This window comes from Takifugu flavidus, chromosome 18 (genome assembly GCF_003711565.1).
Source record: "Takifugu flavidus isolate HTHZ2018 chromosome 18, ASM371156v2, whole genome shotgun sequence".
NCBI classification, from domain to species: Eukaryota; Metazoa; Chordata; class Actinopteri; order Tetraodontiformes; family Tetraodontidae; genus Takifugu; species Takifugu flavidus.
In genome coordinates this window covers 2,852,539-2,870,707 of record NC_079537.1, presented here as the reverse complement: position 1 = coordinate 2,870,707, position 18,169 = coordinate 2,852,539, and the positions used below count along the sequence as shown (strand labels likewise).

Here is an 18,169-nt window from a genome sequence, read left to right as displayed (position 1 = left end):
AGCAGCTACACCAGCGCAATGATCAGAGTGGCAGTTGGAAAAGTTTCACTTTTTCCCCCAAACGCACGCAAGACTCTGTACATTTACCGAAGTGCTAGTTCTAAAATTATGTTCTTGTCTTGTTAGGAAGCCTCTTTTTTCCATAACAAGGTTTCTCCATCTCGAGAACTCATTGTTATGTTTACCTTCACTTTGACAACGGTGCCCATCACTTTTTAACAGTTGCCACTGATTCTTCAAAAGTTCTCGATACGGTACATAGTTTTTAATGTATAAGTGACCTGGGCAGCTTGCTCTCGTGCTACAATACTGCAGATGTGAGAGTTTAACAGCATCAACTCTCGTTAAGTGGGAATATACTATGAGAAAGAAAATAACTTAATATACTATGAGAAAGAAAATAACTTCTGTTCGTTCAATTTATATATCTGCTAAGGTCATGGGGAAACACAACACCTTTATCTATGCAAATTCATGCTTTGCACTTGTGTTGTTCTTCCCTGTGCTACAACTTGGTCTTTTTAATCGTGGCAATTATGTGTCTGTATCATCTTTGTGCTGTCCTCAGCTTATGTTTTATTTTAAGTTTTTTGTTTAGATGTTTGAACTGCAGATGGAAATGTGCAGTTATGGCTAAAGCTGGTGCCACATCTCATTTCTTGTAACTGATTAATGTTGCACGCTGTCCCTTGATAAACTAGATAGACTGAAATGCCAGTGTAGATCCAGAATACAAAATATTTGTACAGATCCATCTGCTGAAAAGACCAAATACTGACACATTTGATCACTACATGCTTAGTTCATTTTAATTTTAATAAAAGAAGCACATGTTCATTTAGAAAGTCAGTTTTGACAGAATGGCCTATTTGTTTTGTGGTGTGGATAACGTCAAAGCTTTATGAAACAAGTAAAATGCATGTATTCAGCACATATCAAAGGCATATTAAAGCCACCAAAAATGTAGTAGTACAGTGTATAAAGTGTATATAGATAACAGTTATACACACTTACAGATATTAAGATGGAAAAAATGACAACTCAGGAGACACTGCGGCAACTGCGCCAGATCGTGTATAAGTTGACTCCAGAAAATTTTGATGAGCTCATGGAAAGTGTGGCAGACCTTAAATTTGACACCGTCAAGAAGTTATGGGAATCCATCAAACTTATCTTCTTCAAGGTGGTGCTGAAGCCAAGCTCCATCGGCCTGTATGCTAAAATGTGCTGTTGCTTAAAGGAGGTGAGCTACTCGCATTAATCATCATCTGATCTGGGTCTAATAACACCACAGACCTAGGGTTAGATGTTTTACAATCTGTTTGTGCTACACAATCCTTTGATAATGTTTTTCTTATAAATGCTTCTTCTCAGCTGAAAGTGGACACAATGACCGGAGAGTCCGTCACTTTCTGTAGACTCCTGGAGACTCACTGCCAGCAGCAGCTGAAGAAAGTCCACAGTGGAGATGAAGACCTGAACCAAAAGGAGAAAGTGCTCGTCTCTGAACAGAACGTACGTGTGACACCCAATGCTGCAAGTTGTTTACTCAAGAACTGCATAGAGCAGATAAAACCCCCCACTTTCTTAAGAATTCTGATTAAATAGGCTACTCTTCTACTTATAACATTACAGATCCCAGCTCTTGAACCAAACCAGTTTAAATATAGTAAAAATACAACTATGTCACGAAGCTTATTTTAATCTAACCTACGTCTGTCCACACAGGAAGCAAAGTTCAGGAACTTGAAGTTGGAGCTGGAGGAGGCACGATTAAAGGTTCACCACCGATTACTGATCAGTATGAAGTTTATCGGAGAGCTCTTCAAGGTGAAGATGCTCACTTTGGACAAAGTTCAAACCTTTGTACTGGAGCTCCTCAGGGACGACCAACGTGAACTGCCCATGAAATGCCTCTGCATGCTTCTCTCCACTATTGGCGAAGAACTGGACACTGGAAATACCAAGGTAAGAGCACACACACACACACACACACACAACACACACACACACACACACACACACACACAATGTGTGAGCAACGTCTTCATATAACAATCTTTTTTCCACTCTAGCCCCTTTTAGACGATTACTGTTGCAAACTAGAAAACATTGCCACGGAAAGCAAGACTTCGCTGAGCATCCAGCACATTTTGCGTGATGTATTGGACCTCAGAAAGGTAAAAAAAGTTTATTTCTTAATAATACTGTAGAATTCATCATGGCCCCTCTTGACACAGAAAGCATGCATTTGCTACTGAGAGTCCAGAGTGGTGAGTTTCCACTACCAGAAGGTACTCTAGGCTACTATACTCTGCATTTTACACCTTTAAAGCAACCTGCTTTTTGGTGGCAGCCGCTATTTGGGTGCCAAACCCATGGGCGCCATTTGGTTGATGCTGAAGTTTATTCAACATAGCCATGAGAAACATTATATTGTGGACCTTTGAGGGGTGCAAAACCTTTCACCTTGTTGGCAGAAAACACCCAGCTGGACGGGTCAATAAGGAACGTGTGGGATTAGAAATGGAGCAGCACGGCTGACCTCTGTACAATGCTGTTAGAAATGAACGGCCATCTACGTGCTGCTTTATTCGATGTTGCTATGACAACCAGATACACTGAGGCAGGGTGAACAATGGAGGTTGTACTTCTAGATGAAATGCAATCGGAAGTTAGTAGAGTAGAGTGGAATAGGTACCGGCCATGGAAACATGCCATAAATTAATGAAATGCTTGTTTTTCTGGATTAAAGTGTAACTGTTTGGGTTCTTACCCAGAGTTTAATTGTTGCATCAGTTCGGTGGCATTAGAAAGTCATAATAATGGTGTACCATGTTTGATCTTCAGAATAACTGGGTTGTTCCTCTACACAAAGAAGTTGCCCAGACCCTAAAGCCAATGCACGAGGAAGGAAAGTTTGAAGACCAGAGGGATCCAAAGCAAAGAAAGGGAAGAGGTGGAATGACAGATCAAATGACTCAGACTCGGCCCATGATTGATCACAACAGAAACCGTTCCGTCAAAAATAATGGCCCCTTATCTTCTAACAGTTTATCTTGCCGATGTGATGGGAAAGGTAGTACCCCATTAGTCCGCCTGGGCGCGGTCGGGACCGTGTAAAGCTCAAGGAACACTCCTCAGACTTCGAGAAATGGTGCAAGAGGAGAGTTTACACCTCAGCTTACAGGAGTGATGGGCTAGTAGGGTACAACAGGCCCCACAGTGATCGCTCCTCAGACAAAGAGAAGTGGCAAAAAATCCCAGTTTGTGGCTCATCTTCCCAAGGTGACCAGCCTGTGACCAGTGGTGGGCATAGGGTCAACCGATTAATACGCATGTGGGAGAATTGTATAGCTGGGAAAGATCTCAGCCAGGAGAGCGTTCAGCACGTGGAACACTCCTCAGACATTGACCAGCCTGTTATTTACAAGAGCAGGCGCCACAGTAACATGCATGGTGATGACAAGTTCACACGTGCTTCTAACTGTGAGACTTGTTGCTCCAGGAATGATTGCAGGCGGGATAGTGTTCAGAACAATGAACGCACCTCAAACATTGAGAAATGGCACAAGAGGAGAGCTCGGAACACGTCTCATGGAAGTGTTTGTAATAATGGGCCCTATGGTGATGGGTATTGGTTCAACCCATTTAAACGCGCCTCATATGGTAAGAATTGGCATTTGAGGAACGGCCACAACAAGAATGGGTTTAAAGACCCGAATCACTCCTCAGATTGTCAGAATGGGCAAAAGAAGAATCCTCACAACCCATCTCGCCACACGATTTGGGCTAACTTTAATCGGAAATTGAATCATAGGTCACATAGCAACAGACAAGCTGTCGCCCAATTCAGGTCCGACTGTGAGAATTGGCGCTCGGGGAATGACCGCAACAGGGATCATGGTGACCACCAAAAAGGATCCCCCGATGACAGGAACTGGCGCTCCAGTAAGAGGGATCAGGCTGAGCGCTGTGATCGATCTCCTGACCAACACAAGGTCATTGAGCATCGTGTTGCCGACAGTAACGGAGAAAAGAAAGAGACAGAAGTTCAACACATGCGTAACGCAGGTAGGTACCTAATATTGAAACCAAATTGGCTTTCAATGACATAAATATGAAATGAGTTAGACTTTCTTAACACCGTTGTCTGTGCAGATGAGCACCAGTGTTCTCCACCTCCTCCACTGTCAACTTCAATGTTGGCACCAGTTTGAGATCTGATGCTCAACCCGAATATGCTGGCAGAGAAAGTAGGAAGAGACCAGGTCCATCATCAAGCTCAAGACACTAGAAACGCTATTGGCTGCATCATGAAGCCGCATTAACGGGTTAAATTTCTCTTTGCTATTTCTTTGGGCAGGTCTTAAGACTCCCCACTCCCCTTTCATTTACTGTATTGTCAATAATATAAGGTGCACCTAAAAACCTAGAATTTTCTAAAAAAAATCGACGGTGCGCCTTTTGTATGGAATAATATGGATTAATATTGGTTAATCGCGGCTACTGCAGTCAGAAGGCGTGGCCGAAGTAACAGCAGCAGTATGAACGATAAAGAGGAATTCCAGTCCAGTCCCAAACCATTTCTGTGTGTAAAGACCCCAAAATGGCTCCTTGCAAGAGACACGCTTACGATGCAGAGTTCAACCTGAAGGCTATCAATCACGCAGTTGAACACGGAAATAGAGCAGCGGCAAGTGAATTTAACGTTAATGAGTCAATGGTGCGGAAGTGGAGGAAGCAACAAGATGACCTGCGCCAGGTAAAGAAGACTAAACGGAGCTTCCGAGGGAACAAAGCAAGATGGCCACAGTTGGAGGACAAACTTGAAGAGTGGGTTGTTGAACAGAGAGCAGCAAGTAGAAGTGTCTCGACAGTCAATATTTGAATGAAGGCTTATGAAAAGACGTCACCTCTCCATCCGCACACGAACTAGTGTTTCGCAGCGACTGCCTTAAGACTACCAAGAAGAGCTGGCCACTTTCCGTGCATACTGCAGAAACAACATCACTGGGAAAAAAATCCGGCCAGAACACATCATCAACATGGAAGATGTTCCACTCACCTTTGATATTCCTGTGAACCACACTGTGGACAAAACGGGAGCACATACGGTGAATGTTCGCATGACAGGGAATGAGAAGGCATCCTTCACCGTAGTTCTCGCCTGCCAGGCTAAAGGCCACAAACTTCCACCAATGGTTATTTTCAAAAGGGAGACTGTGCCAAAAGAAAACTTTCCAGCCGGCGTAACCATCAAAGGCTGTCTCCTAGGAGTCCTTGCCCAGCTCCCCACTGGCATTAGGTTCACCTGTTTTTGCTTTAGCCCCCTAATAAAATCCAAACTGAAACCAGCTCTCACTGATGCCTTTTCATTTCAATATTTATTATATGTATGTATATAAAAGTGTCTCCATTTACACGTTCAACTAACTTGGTTTTAAATCATTAGCAAATAATGATCTTCCTCATCCTGTAATTACCACATGAGGTCAGAACATTGCTCGAACCGAGCCATCGTTGGATTTATTTTAGCAAAAATTAGGTAAGCAGGATGGGATCAAGGGCTGCATTCAGAGGCCTGAGGAGCCGCTACACGGAGCCGCTCTTGGCTCTGTCATTACATGACGAAATCAAACTGACATCTACCTCCCTGGTGTGCACAGGCTTTCTAATATTGCATATGTTAAAATCAAGATAAAAATTTCTTGCCTTTATTTTGACCTTCTTGTATTTAAGCAGACTCATCATACCAGACTGTGACATAAGGAGGAGGCCATAATTATCCTCTTTTTTGGGATCAGATTCTGCCTTTTCTTTCATCAGGGCCCCTAATTTCTCTGGTTTATCCAATTGTCCATCAAATCCAAACTTATCATGCCATATTTTGACAAAATATATTGACCCTGGATACCTTTGTTCCATGTATCTACAACATGGAGGGATTTCGAACTGGTCTCTTGCCTGCCCATTCTGAGTTATGCGAGTCCCTACAGGATGTATAATCTCAGACTTCTATACTTCCTTTTAAATCCTTTGTTGTTACTTGTCAGGCTTCTACCTCAATGAGACGGACAAGTCGTGCCTCTGCTTCCAACACAAGAGGACAGTATAGGATCCCCACGACAATTTAGTCGAGACCCCCGATGGGTCTTGGTTCCCCGAATGAACCTCAGTCAATTGCGGGAACGCTCCTTACCCATCTGTGTCGTTGGTTCACCAGAATGTAGTTTGGAGTCCGTCACTGGAGGACCTCTCATCTCAGGAGGCCGCCCGACCAGCCTCGCGCTGAATTCCCGACCGAGGTCTTTGATGCAGAACTGCCGTTGATGGGTTCTGGCTGTGCACAGTCTTCGGTGGTCGGCGTCCCGCTAACGAGATTCCCTCACAGATGTTGGGCTCCGGCTCAAAGGACCAAATTATGTTGCAACCCAGTAAAACGTGAATCAACAAAAGACACAGACACACAATCCAACACACACCATGCACAGTGCACCAACGAACTATTGAGAAGACAGGAAGTGATGCAATACGTTGCCCAACGGAAGTGGGTAACGATCAAAGAGGCCTTGATCTTCCAAGGATCAAAGGCACATTTATTCAAAGCAAAATATATTGTATATTGTATACAGTGTGTTGTGAAGAGCTACAGTTTCCAAATTTAAAGACAATTGGACTCTTATCGTGTCCTGACCAACATCCCGTCCTGAACTCCGCTAATCAGAATTATTGCATTCCAGTCCCTACTAGAGTGAATCATGTCTAATAGAGAGCTGGTAGAGAACTATTTAATCTACAAACTCTCTCAGAAGAACTACCCAGGCACTCTGCTCAGACCAAAAGATGCTTTAAGCGGTTTGCTGGTCGATAGAGAGAGCAGTGGAGCGTCTCCATCCGCAGGTACTGGCAGAGAGGCTGTGAACGCAGCTCTTCGGAGCATGGCAAATAAGTTCGAGCAGGACTTTATTCAGCTAGCGGGTGACCTCTCCGCATACGTTGCCATGACTCGCAACCAGGAAAGCTTTAACAAGGTGATGGACGACATGTTCAAGGATGAAATCAACTGGGGAACAGTTGTGGGTCTTTTTGTCGTGGGCGGCGCCATTTGTGTGCAATCTGTCGAGTGTGGCGCAAGTGAACCGGTTTGCCACATCGCAGACTGGATGACAGTTTACCTGGACAAACAGATTAACCCATGGATCGAGAGTCAAGGAGGATGGGTGAGTGTAAAGGAGAGAGACTCAAAATACAGCTTCCTTTGTGCTGCAGTTAGAGGTTTGATGACCCAAATACAACCTTTTTTTTATTTTTAGAATGACTAACGGCCATGAGTTGATTAGTGGAATTTTATTCAATCGACAACAGAAAATAGTGTTTTTTCTGAATAGAATTTAAGTTTGAAGTAACTGAAAGTGTACGGTGTAGTAGCTGTGTTATATGAAGATTTGAAAGAAAAATGACTCCCTTCACCTGACAGGATTTCCAAGATAATCTGTTCTTTATTTTTCCTTTCAAACTAATAGAATTGTGTAATTAACGTTGGCATGCCACCTTGGTGTGTAAAAAAAGAATCTTTATTTAGAATCCAAGCTAGAATTCAAACTTACATGTGGATTAATCCCACCACCATTTACAATGTTTGTTGCTTCCTCAGAAATGAACTGGGAATAATTTCACGGATAATTTTATTTCCCCGTCTCTCATGTTGTACACCGCCTGGCGCTTCCGTCAGCCGTCCCCATCAATGCCAGTTCACCTTTAGCCTCCCTTCATGCTAATGCTGCTTTAGTTGAACACCTTGTCTGGTTTTTGTCTGAACCTTTGTCTCTGTTACAGGATTGCTTTGCTACCATTTATGGGGAAGAAGCCTGCACAAACAGAGCTCAGGAAGAAAGGCGTCAATGGATACTGGGCAGACTGGTGGTGCTGGCTGGTGTTTTGATCATTGTTACAAAAAATTATGGTACATTGCGTAAGGCATTTTCTCACTTTATGTCTTATTGGTCATAGAGACTGTCAGTACCCTGCTTGTGTTGCATTTCAATTAATTAATGTTTGTAAATCTGTAGTTATTTTTACAATTAAAATGACTCAAAAGCACGACTTGTTTTTTTCAGAGATTTTCTTCCAATTATACAGGAATTCATGTATCATTAGCGTGACCTCACAATTTGCTTCACCCTGGAGTGTTTGGGGGTGATGCTCTGAGTTTGAGGCACAGTTCTACAAGTTAGAGTTGCCAGGTCAGTTAGCCAAAACAATGTAGCAGCCACGCCGCGGCCCAGCGTAGCTACAGCAGGCTGTCCCCTCGTAGCATCCAAGCAGACAATCTTGCCAGGATGGCTTGGTGACCGTTCACAAGAAGTGTAGTCCCACTCAGAGGCCCACCGACTGCTTCCCACGGCCAATCATTTTCCCCTACTCATTCACCCTCACTGAGAAACAGACTCTGGAATTTGGTGACTGTTTTGCAAGTACAAACTGACGCCAGACATCAAAAGCCCCTTTTCTGCCAAAGAGGGTCCAGGGCTGGTTTGGAGACAGTGCTCGTCTTTGCACCAGTTCTTTGCGTTTCCACCTACTAAACTGGTTCCAGGCAAGCACCTGAATATGAACAGCACAAGTAAATAGAATAGAGAATAAAATAACTCATAACTCAGTCTGTCAATCCCCTAGGCAAGGTACAGGAGTATGAATTACAATACAAGTTGCCCATCGGTGTCTTGAGGCGTCAGATCACTTGACCAAATGCAGAAGTTTAGCATGTAAAAAAATTAACTGCACGATTAAAAGTTGTTGAAGCTATACAGAAATGGAAGAGACACCTTCCATGCCTGGGGAAGAGCACTTGATCACATGCTACCATCTACCTGACATGGGTGACCATGGTGGTGGGTTTACAATGTTTAAGGCAGGGGACAGACGTCTGGAATTGTGACTTAAAGAACTGGCAGGTCTTGGGAGTAAGACTGACAATATTATTCAGATTGTCTTGTCCATCGATTCAGAGATGTGCATCATGGAGCCCATTTCACTAGATTTCAGAGAACCCCACCCACAAACAAATACTCAAAGCACGTGCACCGAAAACCTGCGTGGGAATTATACCGAACGTGTGAATCATATCAGGGGAAACACCTCGTCTGATTTACTCTTTTCTAAAACAACTGCAAACAAAAGTGGCTTTTTTGTCCTCCAGTTCAGATGGGTTATGTCAAGAGTCAGGCTTTCAAATGAACTGGAACCATGTTTTGGTCTACAATTAATTATTAACTTGCAGTGATAGATTACACCACTCCCCCTCCTTGACCAGTACCACGAGGAATATGATAAGTGGAGGAGTAGATTCGTTTAAGCTAACATACTCCTCCTCCTGAAGCCAGGACCCAGTAAGACAGAATAAATCAATGTGATGATCCACGATCAGGTTGTGCAGTAACAGGGATTTACACAAAAGAGATCTAATATTTAATAGTCCACATTTAATTGTGATATAAGTGTATTCTATTTGTGCTTTGGTATTCATTTTAATAGGTTTTTGGTGATTGACCGCTCCCCTGCTCTGTGCTTGGTGAACTTTTACCCGTGGAACATAGACTACCTCTATAGTGTTAAATATATTATTATTGGTGGATGAGGGCTCTATGGAAACAGCAGAGATATGTGTAAGGCTACAACTCTGCAGCCTGGTCTGGACCCTGGTTTGTCAGGTGACTTTGGGTCTAATAAAATTGGCCAAGTTACGAGAAATGAGACAAGCACCATCCCATGTGGGATGGACACCATCTCTCCTAATCAGACCAGGTTTCCCTAAAAACTGTTCCAATTGTCTACAAAGGACACCTGATTTTTGGTGACCACCGTCTGTTTCACCCGGTGTCTGTTCAGTGTGTGAAATGTTTAGCTACTCCTCTGCCTCCTTTTAATCGTGGCAATTATGCGTTTGTATCATCTTTGTGCCGTCCTCAGCTTATGTTTTATTTTAAGTTTTTTGTGAATTAGATGTTTGATGGATAATGTCAAAGCTTTATGAAACAAGTAAAATGCATGTATTCAGCACATATCAAAGGCATATTAAAGCCACCAAAAATGTAGTAGTACAGTGTATAAAGTGTATATAGATAACAGTTAAACACACTTACAGATATTAAGATGGAAAAAATGTCAACTCAGGAGACACTGCGGCAACTGCGCCAGATCGTATATAAGTTGACTCCAGAAAATTTTGATGAGCTCATGGAAAGTGTGGCAGACCTTAAATTTGACACCGTCAAGAAGTTATGGGAATCCATCAAACTTATCTTCTTCAAGGTGGTGCTGAAGCCAAGCTCCATCGGCCTGTATGCTAAAATGTGCTGTTGCTTAAAGGAGGTGAGCTACTCGCATTAATCATCATCTGATCTGGGTCTAATAACACCACAGACCTAGGGTTAGATGTTTTACAATCTGTTTGTGCTACACAATCCTTTGATAACGTTTTTCTTATAAATGCTTCTTGTCAGCTGAAAGTGGACACAATGACCGGAGAGTCCGTCACTTTCTGTAGACTCCTGGAGACTCACTGCCAGCAGCAGCTGAAGAAAGTCCACAGTGGAGATGAAGACCTGAACCAAAAGGAGAAAGTGCTCGTCTCTGAACAGAACGTACGTGTGACACCCAATGCTGCAAGTTGTTTACTGCATAGAGCAGATAAAACCCCCCACTTTCTTAAGAATTCTGATTAAATAGGCTACTCTTCTACTTATAACATTACAGATCCCAGCTCTTGAACCAAACCAGTTTAAATATAGTAAAAATACAACTATGTCACGAAGCTTATTTTAATCTAACCTACGTCTGTCCACACAGGAAGCAAAGTTCAGGAACTTGAAGTTGGAGCTGGAGGAGGCACGATTAAAGGTTCACCGCCGATTACTGATCAGTATGAAGTTTATCGGAGAGCTCTTCAAGGTGAAGATGCTCACTTTGGACAAAGTTCAAACCTTTGTACTGGAGCTCCTCAGGGACGACCAACGTGAACTGCCCATGAAGTGCCTCTGCATGCTTCTCTCCACTATTGGCGAAGAACTGGACACTGGAAATACCAAGGTAAGAGCACACACACACACACACACACACACACACACAAAGAGCAATGTCTTCATATAACAATTTTTTTCCACTCTAGCCCCTTTTAGACGATTACTGTTGCAAACTAGAAAACATTGCCACGGAAAGCAAGACTTCGCTGAGCATCCAGCACATTTTGCGTGATGTATTGGACCTCAGAAAGGTAAAAAAAGTTTCTTTTCTTAATAATACTGTAGAATTCATCATGGCCCCTCTTGACACAACGAAAGCATGCATTTGCTACTGAGAGTCCAGAGTGGTGAGTTTCCACTACCAGAAGGTAGTCTAGGCTACTATACTCTGCATTTTACACCTTTAAAGCAACCTGCTTTTTGGCGGCAGCCGCTATTTGGGTGCCAAACCCTTGGGCGCCATTTGGTTGATGCTGAAGTTTATTCAACATAGCCATGAGAAACATTATATTGTAGACCTTTGAGGGGTGCAAAACCTTTCTCACCTTGTTGGCAGAAAACACCCAGAGCTAGCTGGACGGGTCAATAAGGAACGTGTGGGATTAGAAATGGAGCAGCACGGCTGACCTCTGTACAATGCTGTTAGAAATGAACGGCCATCTACGTGCTGCTTTATTCGATGTTGCTATGACAACCAGATACACTGAGGCAGGGTGTCTGGTTGTCATAGCAACCAGATACACTGAGGCAGGGTGAACAATGGAGGTTGTACTTCTAGATGAAATGCAATCGGAAGTTAGTAGAGTAGAGTGGAATAGGTACCGGCCATGGAAACATGCCATAAATTAATGAAATGCTTGTTTTTCTGGATTAAAGTGTAACTGTTTGGGTTCTTGCCCAGAGTTTAATTGTTGCATCAGTTCGGTGGCATTAGAAAGTCATAATAATGGTGTACCATGTTTGATCTTCAGAATAACTGGGTTGTTCCTCTACACAAAGAAGTTGCCCAGACCCTAAAGCCAATGCACGAGGAAGGAAAGTTTGAAGACCAGATGGATCCAAAGCAAAGAAAGGGAAGAGGTGGAATGACAGATCAAATGACTCAGACTCGGCCCATGATTGATCACAACAGAAACCGTTCCGTCAAAAATAAGGGCCCCTTATCTTCTAACAGTTTATCTTGCCGATGTGATGGGAACAGGTACCACATTGGTCAGCCTGGGGTCAGCCAAATCAAACATGCATCCCACTGTGAGAATTGGCACTTTAGGGGTGAGCGCGGTCGGGACCGTGGAAAGCTCAAGGAACACTCCTCAGACTTCGAGAAATGGTGCAAGAGGAGAGTTTACACCTCAGCTTACAGGAGTGATGGGCTAGTAGGGTACAACAGGCCCCACAGTGATCGCTCCTCAGACAAAGAGAAGTGGCAAAAAATCCCAGTTTGTGGCTCATCTTCCCAAGGTGACCCGCCTGTGACCAGTGGTGGGCATAGGGTCAACCGATTAATACGCATGTGGGAGAATTGTATAGCTGGGAAAGATCTCAGCCAGGAGAGCGTTCAGCACTTGGAACACTCCTCCGAAATTGACCAGCCTGTTATTTACAAGAGCAGGCGCCACAGTAACATGCATGGTGATGACAAGTTCACACGTGCTTCTAACTGTGAGACTTGTTGCTCTCGGAATGATTGCAGGCGGGATAGTGTTCAGAACAATGAACGCACCTCAAACATTGAGAAATGGCACAAGAGGAGAGCTCGGAACACGTCTCATGGAAGTGTTTGTAATAACGGGCCCTATGGTGATGGGTATTGGTTCAACCCATTTAAACGCGCCTCATATGGTAAGAATTGGCATTTGAGGAACGGCCACAACAAGAATGGGATTAAAGACCCGAATCACTCCTCAGATTGTCAGAACGGGCAAAAGAAGAATCCTCACAACCCATCTCGCCACACGATTTGGGCTAACTTTAACAGGAAATTGAACCGTAGGTCACATAGCAACAGACAAGCTGTCGCCCAATTCAAGTCCGACTGTGAGAATTGGCGCTCGGGGAATGACCGCAACAGGGATCATGGTGACCACCAAAAAGGATCCCCCGATGACAAGAACTGGCGCTCCAGTAAGAAGGATCAGATTGAGCACTGTGATCGATCTCCTGACCACCACAAGGTCACTGAGCATCGTGTTGCCGACAGTAACGGAGAAAAGAAAGAGACAGAAGTTCAACACATGCGTAGTGCAGGTAGGTACCTAATATTGAAACCAGATTGGCTTTCAATGACATAAATATGAAACGAGTTAGACCTTCTTAACACCATTGTCTGTGCAGATGAGCACCAGTGTTCTCCACCTCCTCCACTGTCAACTTCAATGTTGGCACCAGTTTGAGATCTGATGCTCAACCCGAATATGCTGGCAGAGAGACCAGGTCCATCATCAAGCTCAAGTTGTTACGAGTGGGGATTTCTAAACAGAACCCAAACGCAGGCCAGGACACAGTGGTAGAATGGTCAACAGGTTTTATTTATGGGGGGTGGGGGGGAGCAACACGAGGAACAGAGGTGGCCCTCCAGGGCCACAGGAAACTCAGGAACAGAAGCGGCCCTCCAGGAAACAAGAGCGGCCCTCCAGGAAACTCGGGAACACACGTGGCCCTCCAGGACCGCACAACACCAAAACACACGACGAGGGAACCCGAACAAACACCCAGCACACGACGAGGAAGACGAACAGACACCCTCACACGCCGAACAGACACCCTGGCACTGACAGGCAGGCACCACCTGCTTAAATCGGCCAAGATGTAAATTGCCCAGTGGTGGGCCATCAGAGCCTGCAAGGCCTTCTCTGCTGGCCTAAAAATATCTGAATCACAGACTGGACTGATATTAATTATGTTTTTTCTATGAATACGTATTAAATAATTCCAAATGGTCTGTCCGCTTCCTTTCATTGCTAGCCCCCTGGTTGCGCTGCTTCCAGACGTGTATTTTCATATTTAAGCATTTAACCAATCACATTTCAGCCACTATTTGTTGCCAGGGTCAAAGAAATCTGCCTGGAGGCCTTCGCAATCAGTTCTGTGGGCCCTGTAGCATAAAATAAATGTCGCTCAAACTGCTGCTTCAACCAATCAGATTTTGAGTTGGCGACACCAAGGCCCTCTAGCAGGCGTACGGAAACGCCAGCGTATTCACACGCTTTGATTGGATAGTCAGTCACAACCTGTCACAACCGGGAAAAGGATTTGTCCGCCACTTTCAGTCTGCTAACGACGAGCGGTACTCCTGGCTCACAGGCTCTGAGGAACGCTGCAAATTGTATTGCTGGGAGTGCTTGTTATTTGCCACTGATTGACATGGTATTTGGAGCCACAGTGGATTTGTAAATTTGGCTTGCCTAACCAAGGCAGCAACGAGGCATCAAAGGACTGCCGGACACTTACAAGCAACGGTGCTTGTAAAAGTGCGCAGGGAAACGGAGCTCCACAACAAAAAGGTGAAGCCCTAAAGCGAATTAAAACTTATGCCAGAAATACGACAGGGCAGGCTCGACTTTCAGCATTAGCTTCGATGGCGATAGAAAAGGACGTCTTGATGGAACTGAAACGCACGGATAATCTGCACAACAGAGTAATTGAAATAAAAGATAGGAGGATGGAAACCGAGCCATCGTTGGATTTATTTTAGCAAAAATTAAGCAGGATGGGATCAAGGGCTGCATTCAGAGGCCTGAGGAGCCGCTGCCGGTCATTACATGACACAACCAAGAGCCGAAATCAAACTGGCATCTACCTCCCTGGTGTGCCCAGGCTTTCTTTTATTGCATATGGTAAAATCAAGATAAAAATCAAGTGTACTATAATTAATGTTGGGATAGTCACATAAATCGATGACGTTTGAAAACCAAGAACTTGACAAACAGGGAAAAGAAAGACAAACTCGTATCAATGTCATCAGGGATCACTTGACCCCTGTGGACCAGGGGGTCAAACGCTCGTAGGGGCAGAGGTTCTTTGTAATTCCACAGAGGGCATAATGAGATATGGTGCGGTGACCGATTATTTGCCCCTCTCTGCTTTTTTTTAGACGTGTCATGAACTTTATATGCAGGATCCCAATGCACAATGATCACTGGGCAGTTCAAATGATTAACATTTATAAAAGACAAAGTGTGGAAGACTAGACTGGACATTGGGTTGAAAATCTAACTGACCTTTAGCACTCAACATGACAACAGACAAGTTGATATAATGTTGTTATGTGTTTGAGTCTATTTTGATGTGGATTCAGTAAATGTTGATTCACTATCATGTCAAGAAAAGTAATCAAAATGTAGATTTTCCATTACCTCTCTATCTATCTACCTACCTCCCTATAAAAATACAAATATGTTGTCCATAGTGCTTTATATCATGTGATGCAATGGTCAATATTTGTGTCATTTCAAGTGTTTTTTCCCTGATAACATATTTCCTTATTCATCTTATTCATTATATTATATAAAATGAATAGGTGCTGTTGTCTTTTGTACTTTACAGTGGGTTTATTTTTGTTCTTATTACTGGCCAGAGATTGTGATATCTATTTAAATGAAAAAAAAATGAAAAAATAGATTTTTTAAAAGTCTTAGCTCTAGTTCAGATGACTGGAGGGGAAAATGTGCTGTCACATTTAATGAAGAGGTCTTTTTATAGCAGCTTTCAGTAAACGTGCCCAGAATTCAGAGTTGTCGCCCACACTTCCTTTACAACATAATAAAGACTTTCACCCTAAATTAATAATGTTGTGAAGAGTGTTTCTGTTTACAGATTTACAGGTTTACAGGTTTCTGTAACCTTCAGGGTACAGCCAAGCATTTCCAGAACATCAACATGGAGAACACAGAGGAAGAAAGCGGAGCCACCCCTGATGATCCACCGATCAATGGAGCGGCACCATCATGCTGGCAAAACACACCAGACAACCTGGTGGGCCTCTACTATCAGGAAAAGACAACTAAAGAGAGAATGCTTTTGCACTTCACAGGAAACTGGAATCTCTCTGATTCCCTCATTTCCTCAGTCAAGGTGATTTGGTCACTTTGAGCTTGTTCAACATAAAGACTTGCAGATCTCAGACAGACACAACATCCCCAAAAAACAAACAAAAACGCCATGTAATGAATCGTAATTCACAATTTATTGGACATAACATCTGCATAATTACATCCTTTAAATGTGTGTGCCTGCGTAGAAAACAGAACTGTGAAATATTTAGATCGAAAGACAGGCTAATATTCATAAGGGAGCCGAGGCAGCTGTCGCGAGGTGCTTGGAGAAGCCTTTGGTATCAGTCTGACCTGCAGAGCCTCAGTCTGCCTCACTAATTCTGTTAGAGTTCTCACTGATGTGTTTTATTCATTATTACAAAAGCTCTAATGTGATGTACAGCTTCATTTTAGATTATTCTTTGATGCCTTCTCAATAGTTTTACACCAAAAAGCTACATTCTCCTTTTGATTTGCACATAAATCACGAGCACAGTGTGAATGTCGCCTGTTTAGAGTTGAGCTGTACGCCCAGGTCATTGACCTATGTGAATCTGAGCGCAGCTTGGAGCCCAGCCTGCCATCCCTTCATACACTCAAATGCAAAAGAGTGCTTCCTCCACTGCAGCCTGCTGGGGGAGCTGTTCTAAAGATGTTCTGTTGGTTCCTGTTCATCTTGGAGTGCACCCGGTGGCGCTCTGCAGGTTTTAGGCTCTTATTCTTCTGCATGTTACCTACTTGATTGATTGATCCTGAAAACACAAAATAAAATGTAAATACTTCACATTTCCCCAGGATATATCTAAAAGTGGGACGTAAAGGCAGGATGGGCTGCATATAGTAACGAGCTGCTGCTTTACAGTACTACTCTCCTGTGAGAACTGGCTTATGGTGAATTTATTACTTTTATTCACCCTGAGGAGATAAATGTTTGACAAAGCAAGACGGATTAAATATAAAGCTGCCTCGCTGCCTTTTGCAATGCCACTTGACTAACAGCAGAGGTCTCATCTGTTGCTCCGCCACCCTGGATAAATACGGTAGGGCAAAATTTAAACTCACGTGTTAAGGATGCAAATTTGAGGTTGACATATTCAGTAAAGCAATACTGCTGCACAGAATGGTCTCAATCATTCAATATCTTTGGTCCTGAAGGGACTATTCCTGATTTAATTGCGTTATCAGAAACATAATTGCCTCTGAGGATATCCCACTACAGAGGAATCAAAGCAATGGAATGTTTAAGCAGGCCAATGAAACTCAAACAGGTAATAAGTCACACATATAGAGCCATTTTTATTATATTATGACTTTGTTACCCCACCCCTGCACCCAGAGACACGTGCACCTCGAAAAATGAGTTATAAACTAATGTTTGTAGAAAACATGGGTTTCTGGAGGTCCGACCTGCCTTATTGTGATGCCTGCCCATATTAGAGTGATGCTGGCCTGGGTATGTGGCTGCAGACCAGCCTGTGGCTACCTGCAGCTCTGAAAGATGGAGGAAAGCAGGTGCAGTTGCTCAGGTGCAGGGAGGACCGGTGGAGCTCCGGCCTCCCTCCCTGCCTGCCTGCCTGCCTGCCTGAGAGTGATGTTGGCCCCAGTAATGGGCTCCAGAGATATCCTATGGCTTTCTGGCGCTCCTATTCACAAAGAAGAGCAGGTGCGTCTGCTCTGGTGGAGCAGAGCTCCAGCGGAGGACAGGTTGTGCCTGTGCGATGCCTGCACATGTTAAAGTGATGCTGGTCCTGGTTACGGGCTCCGGAGACATCTGCCACCTGCCCACAGGCCCAGTCTGCTGGGCCTGTGGGCGCCTTCAGTTCGTAGAACAGCCGCGACAGATTCCTGACTCACCTCACCCACATTTAATCCTTTGACTTAAACTCAAGTATAACTGTCAAGGAAATCAGTCAACAGAAAGCAAATTAGGATTTTTAAAAAAGCCAAAACGGTGCAAATAGAGCTAATATGATCGGAAATAATCAAGTCTGCACAGAACTCCATGTCTTCAAAATCAAAAATGAAAACCACATTCACCAGAACATGATGCAAACGTTACTTCAGGCAGACAAATCAAAGCTCCCAGTTTACCTGATCATTCCCCTTTGCTCT

The 18,169-nt window shown here is 43.7% G+C and overlaps 2 protein-coding genes across 2 annotated transcripts in view; one reads left to right on the top strand and one right to left on the bottom strand.

Moving 5' to 3' along the window:
* Positions 1 to 18,169, bottom strand: part of caskin1 (CASK interacting protein 1) — a 209,578-nt gene that overhangs the window by 86,113 nt on the left and 105,296 nt on the right. The gene's annotated exons all lie outside the window — the stretch shown is intronic.
* On the top strand, positions 6,762 to 8,030 carry LOC130515510 (bcl-2-like protein 1). The gene is made up of 2 exons (XM_057015831.1): positions 6,762 to 7,223; positions 7,840 to 8,030. Exons 1-2 carry the CDS (start codon positions 6,762 to 6,764, stop codon positions 8,011 to 8,013), a joined length of 636 nt encoding a protein of 211 aa, XP_056871811.1. The 3' UTR covers positions 8,014 to 8,030.

Bases quoted from the DNA above. Each gene is read 5' to 3' on its own strand.
- LOC130515510 (XM_057015831.1), top strand. From the start codon at position 6,762: ATGTCTAATAGAGAGCTGGTAGAGAACTATTTAATCTACAAACTCTCT. The intron at 7,224-7,839 runs GTGAGTGTAAAG...TCTCTGTTACAG, and splicing joins TCGAGAGTCAAGGAGGATGG to GATTGCTTTGCTACCATTTA.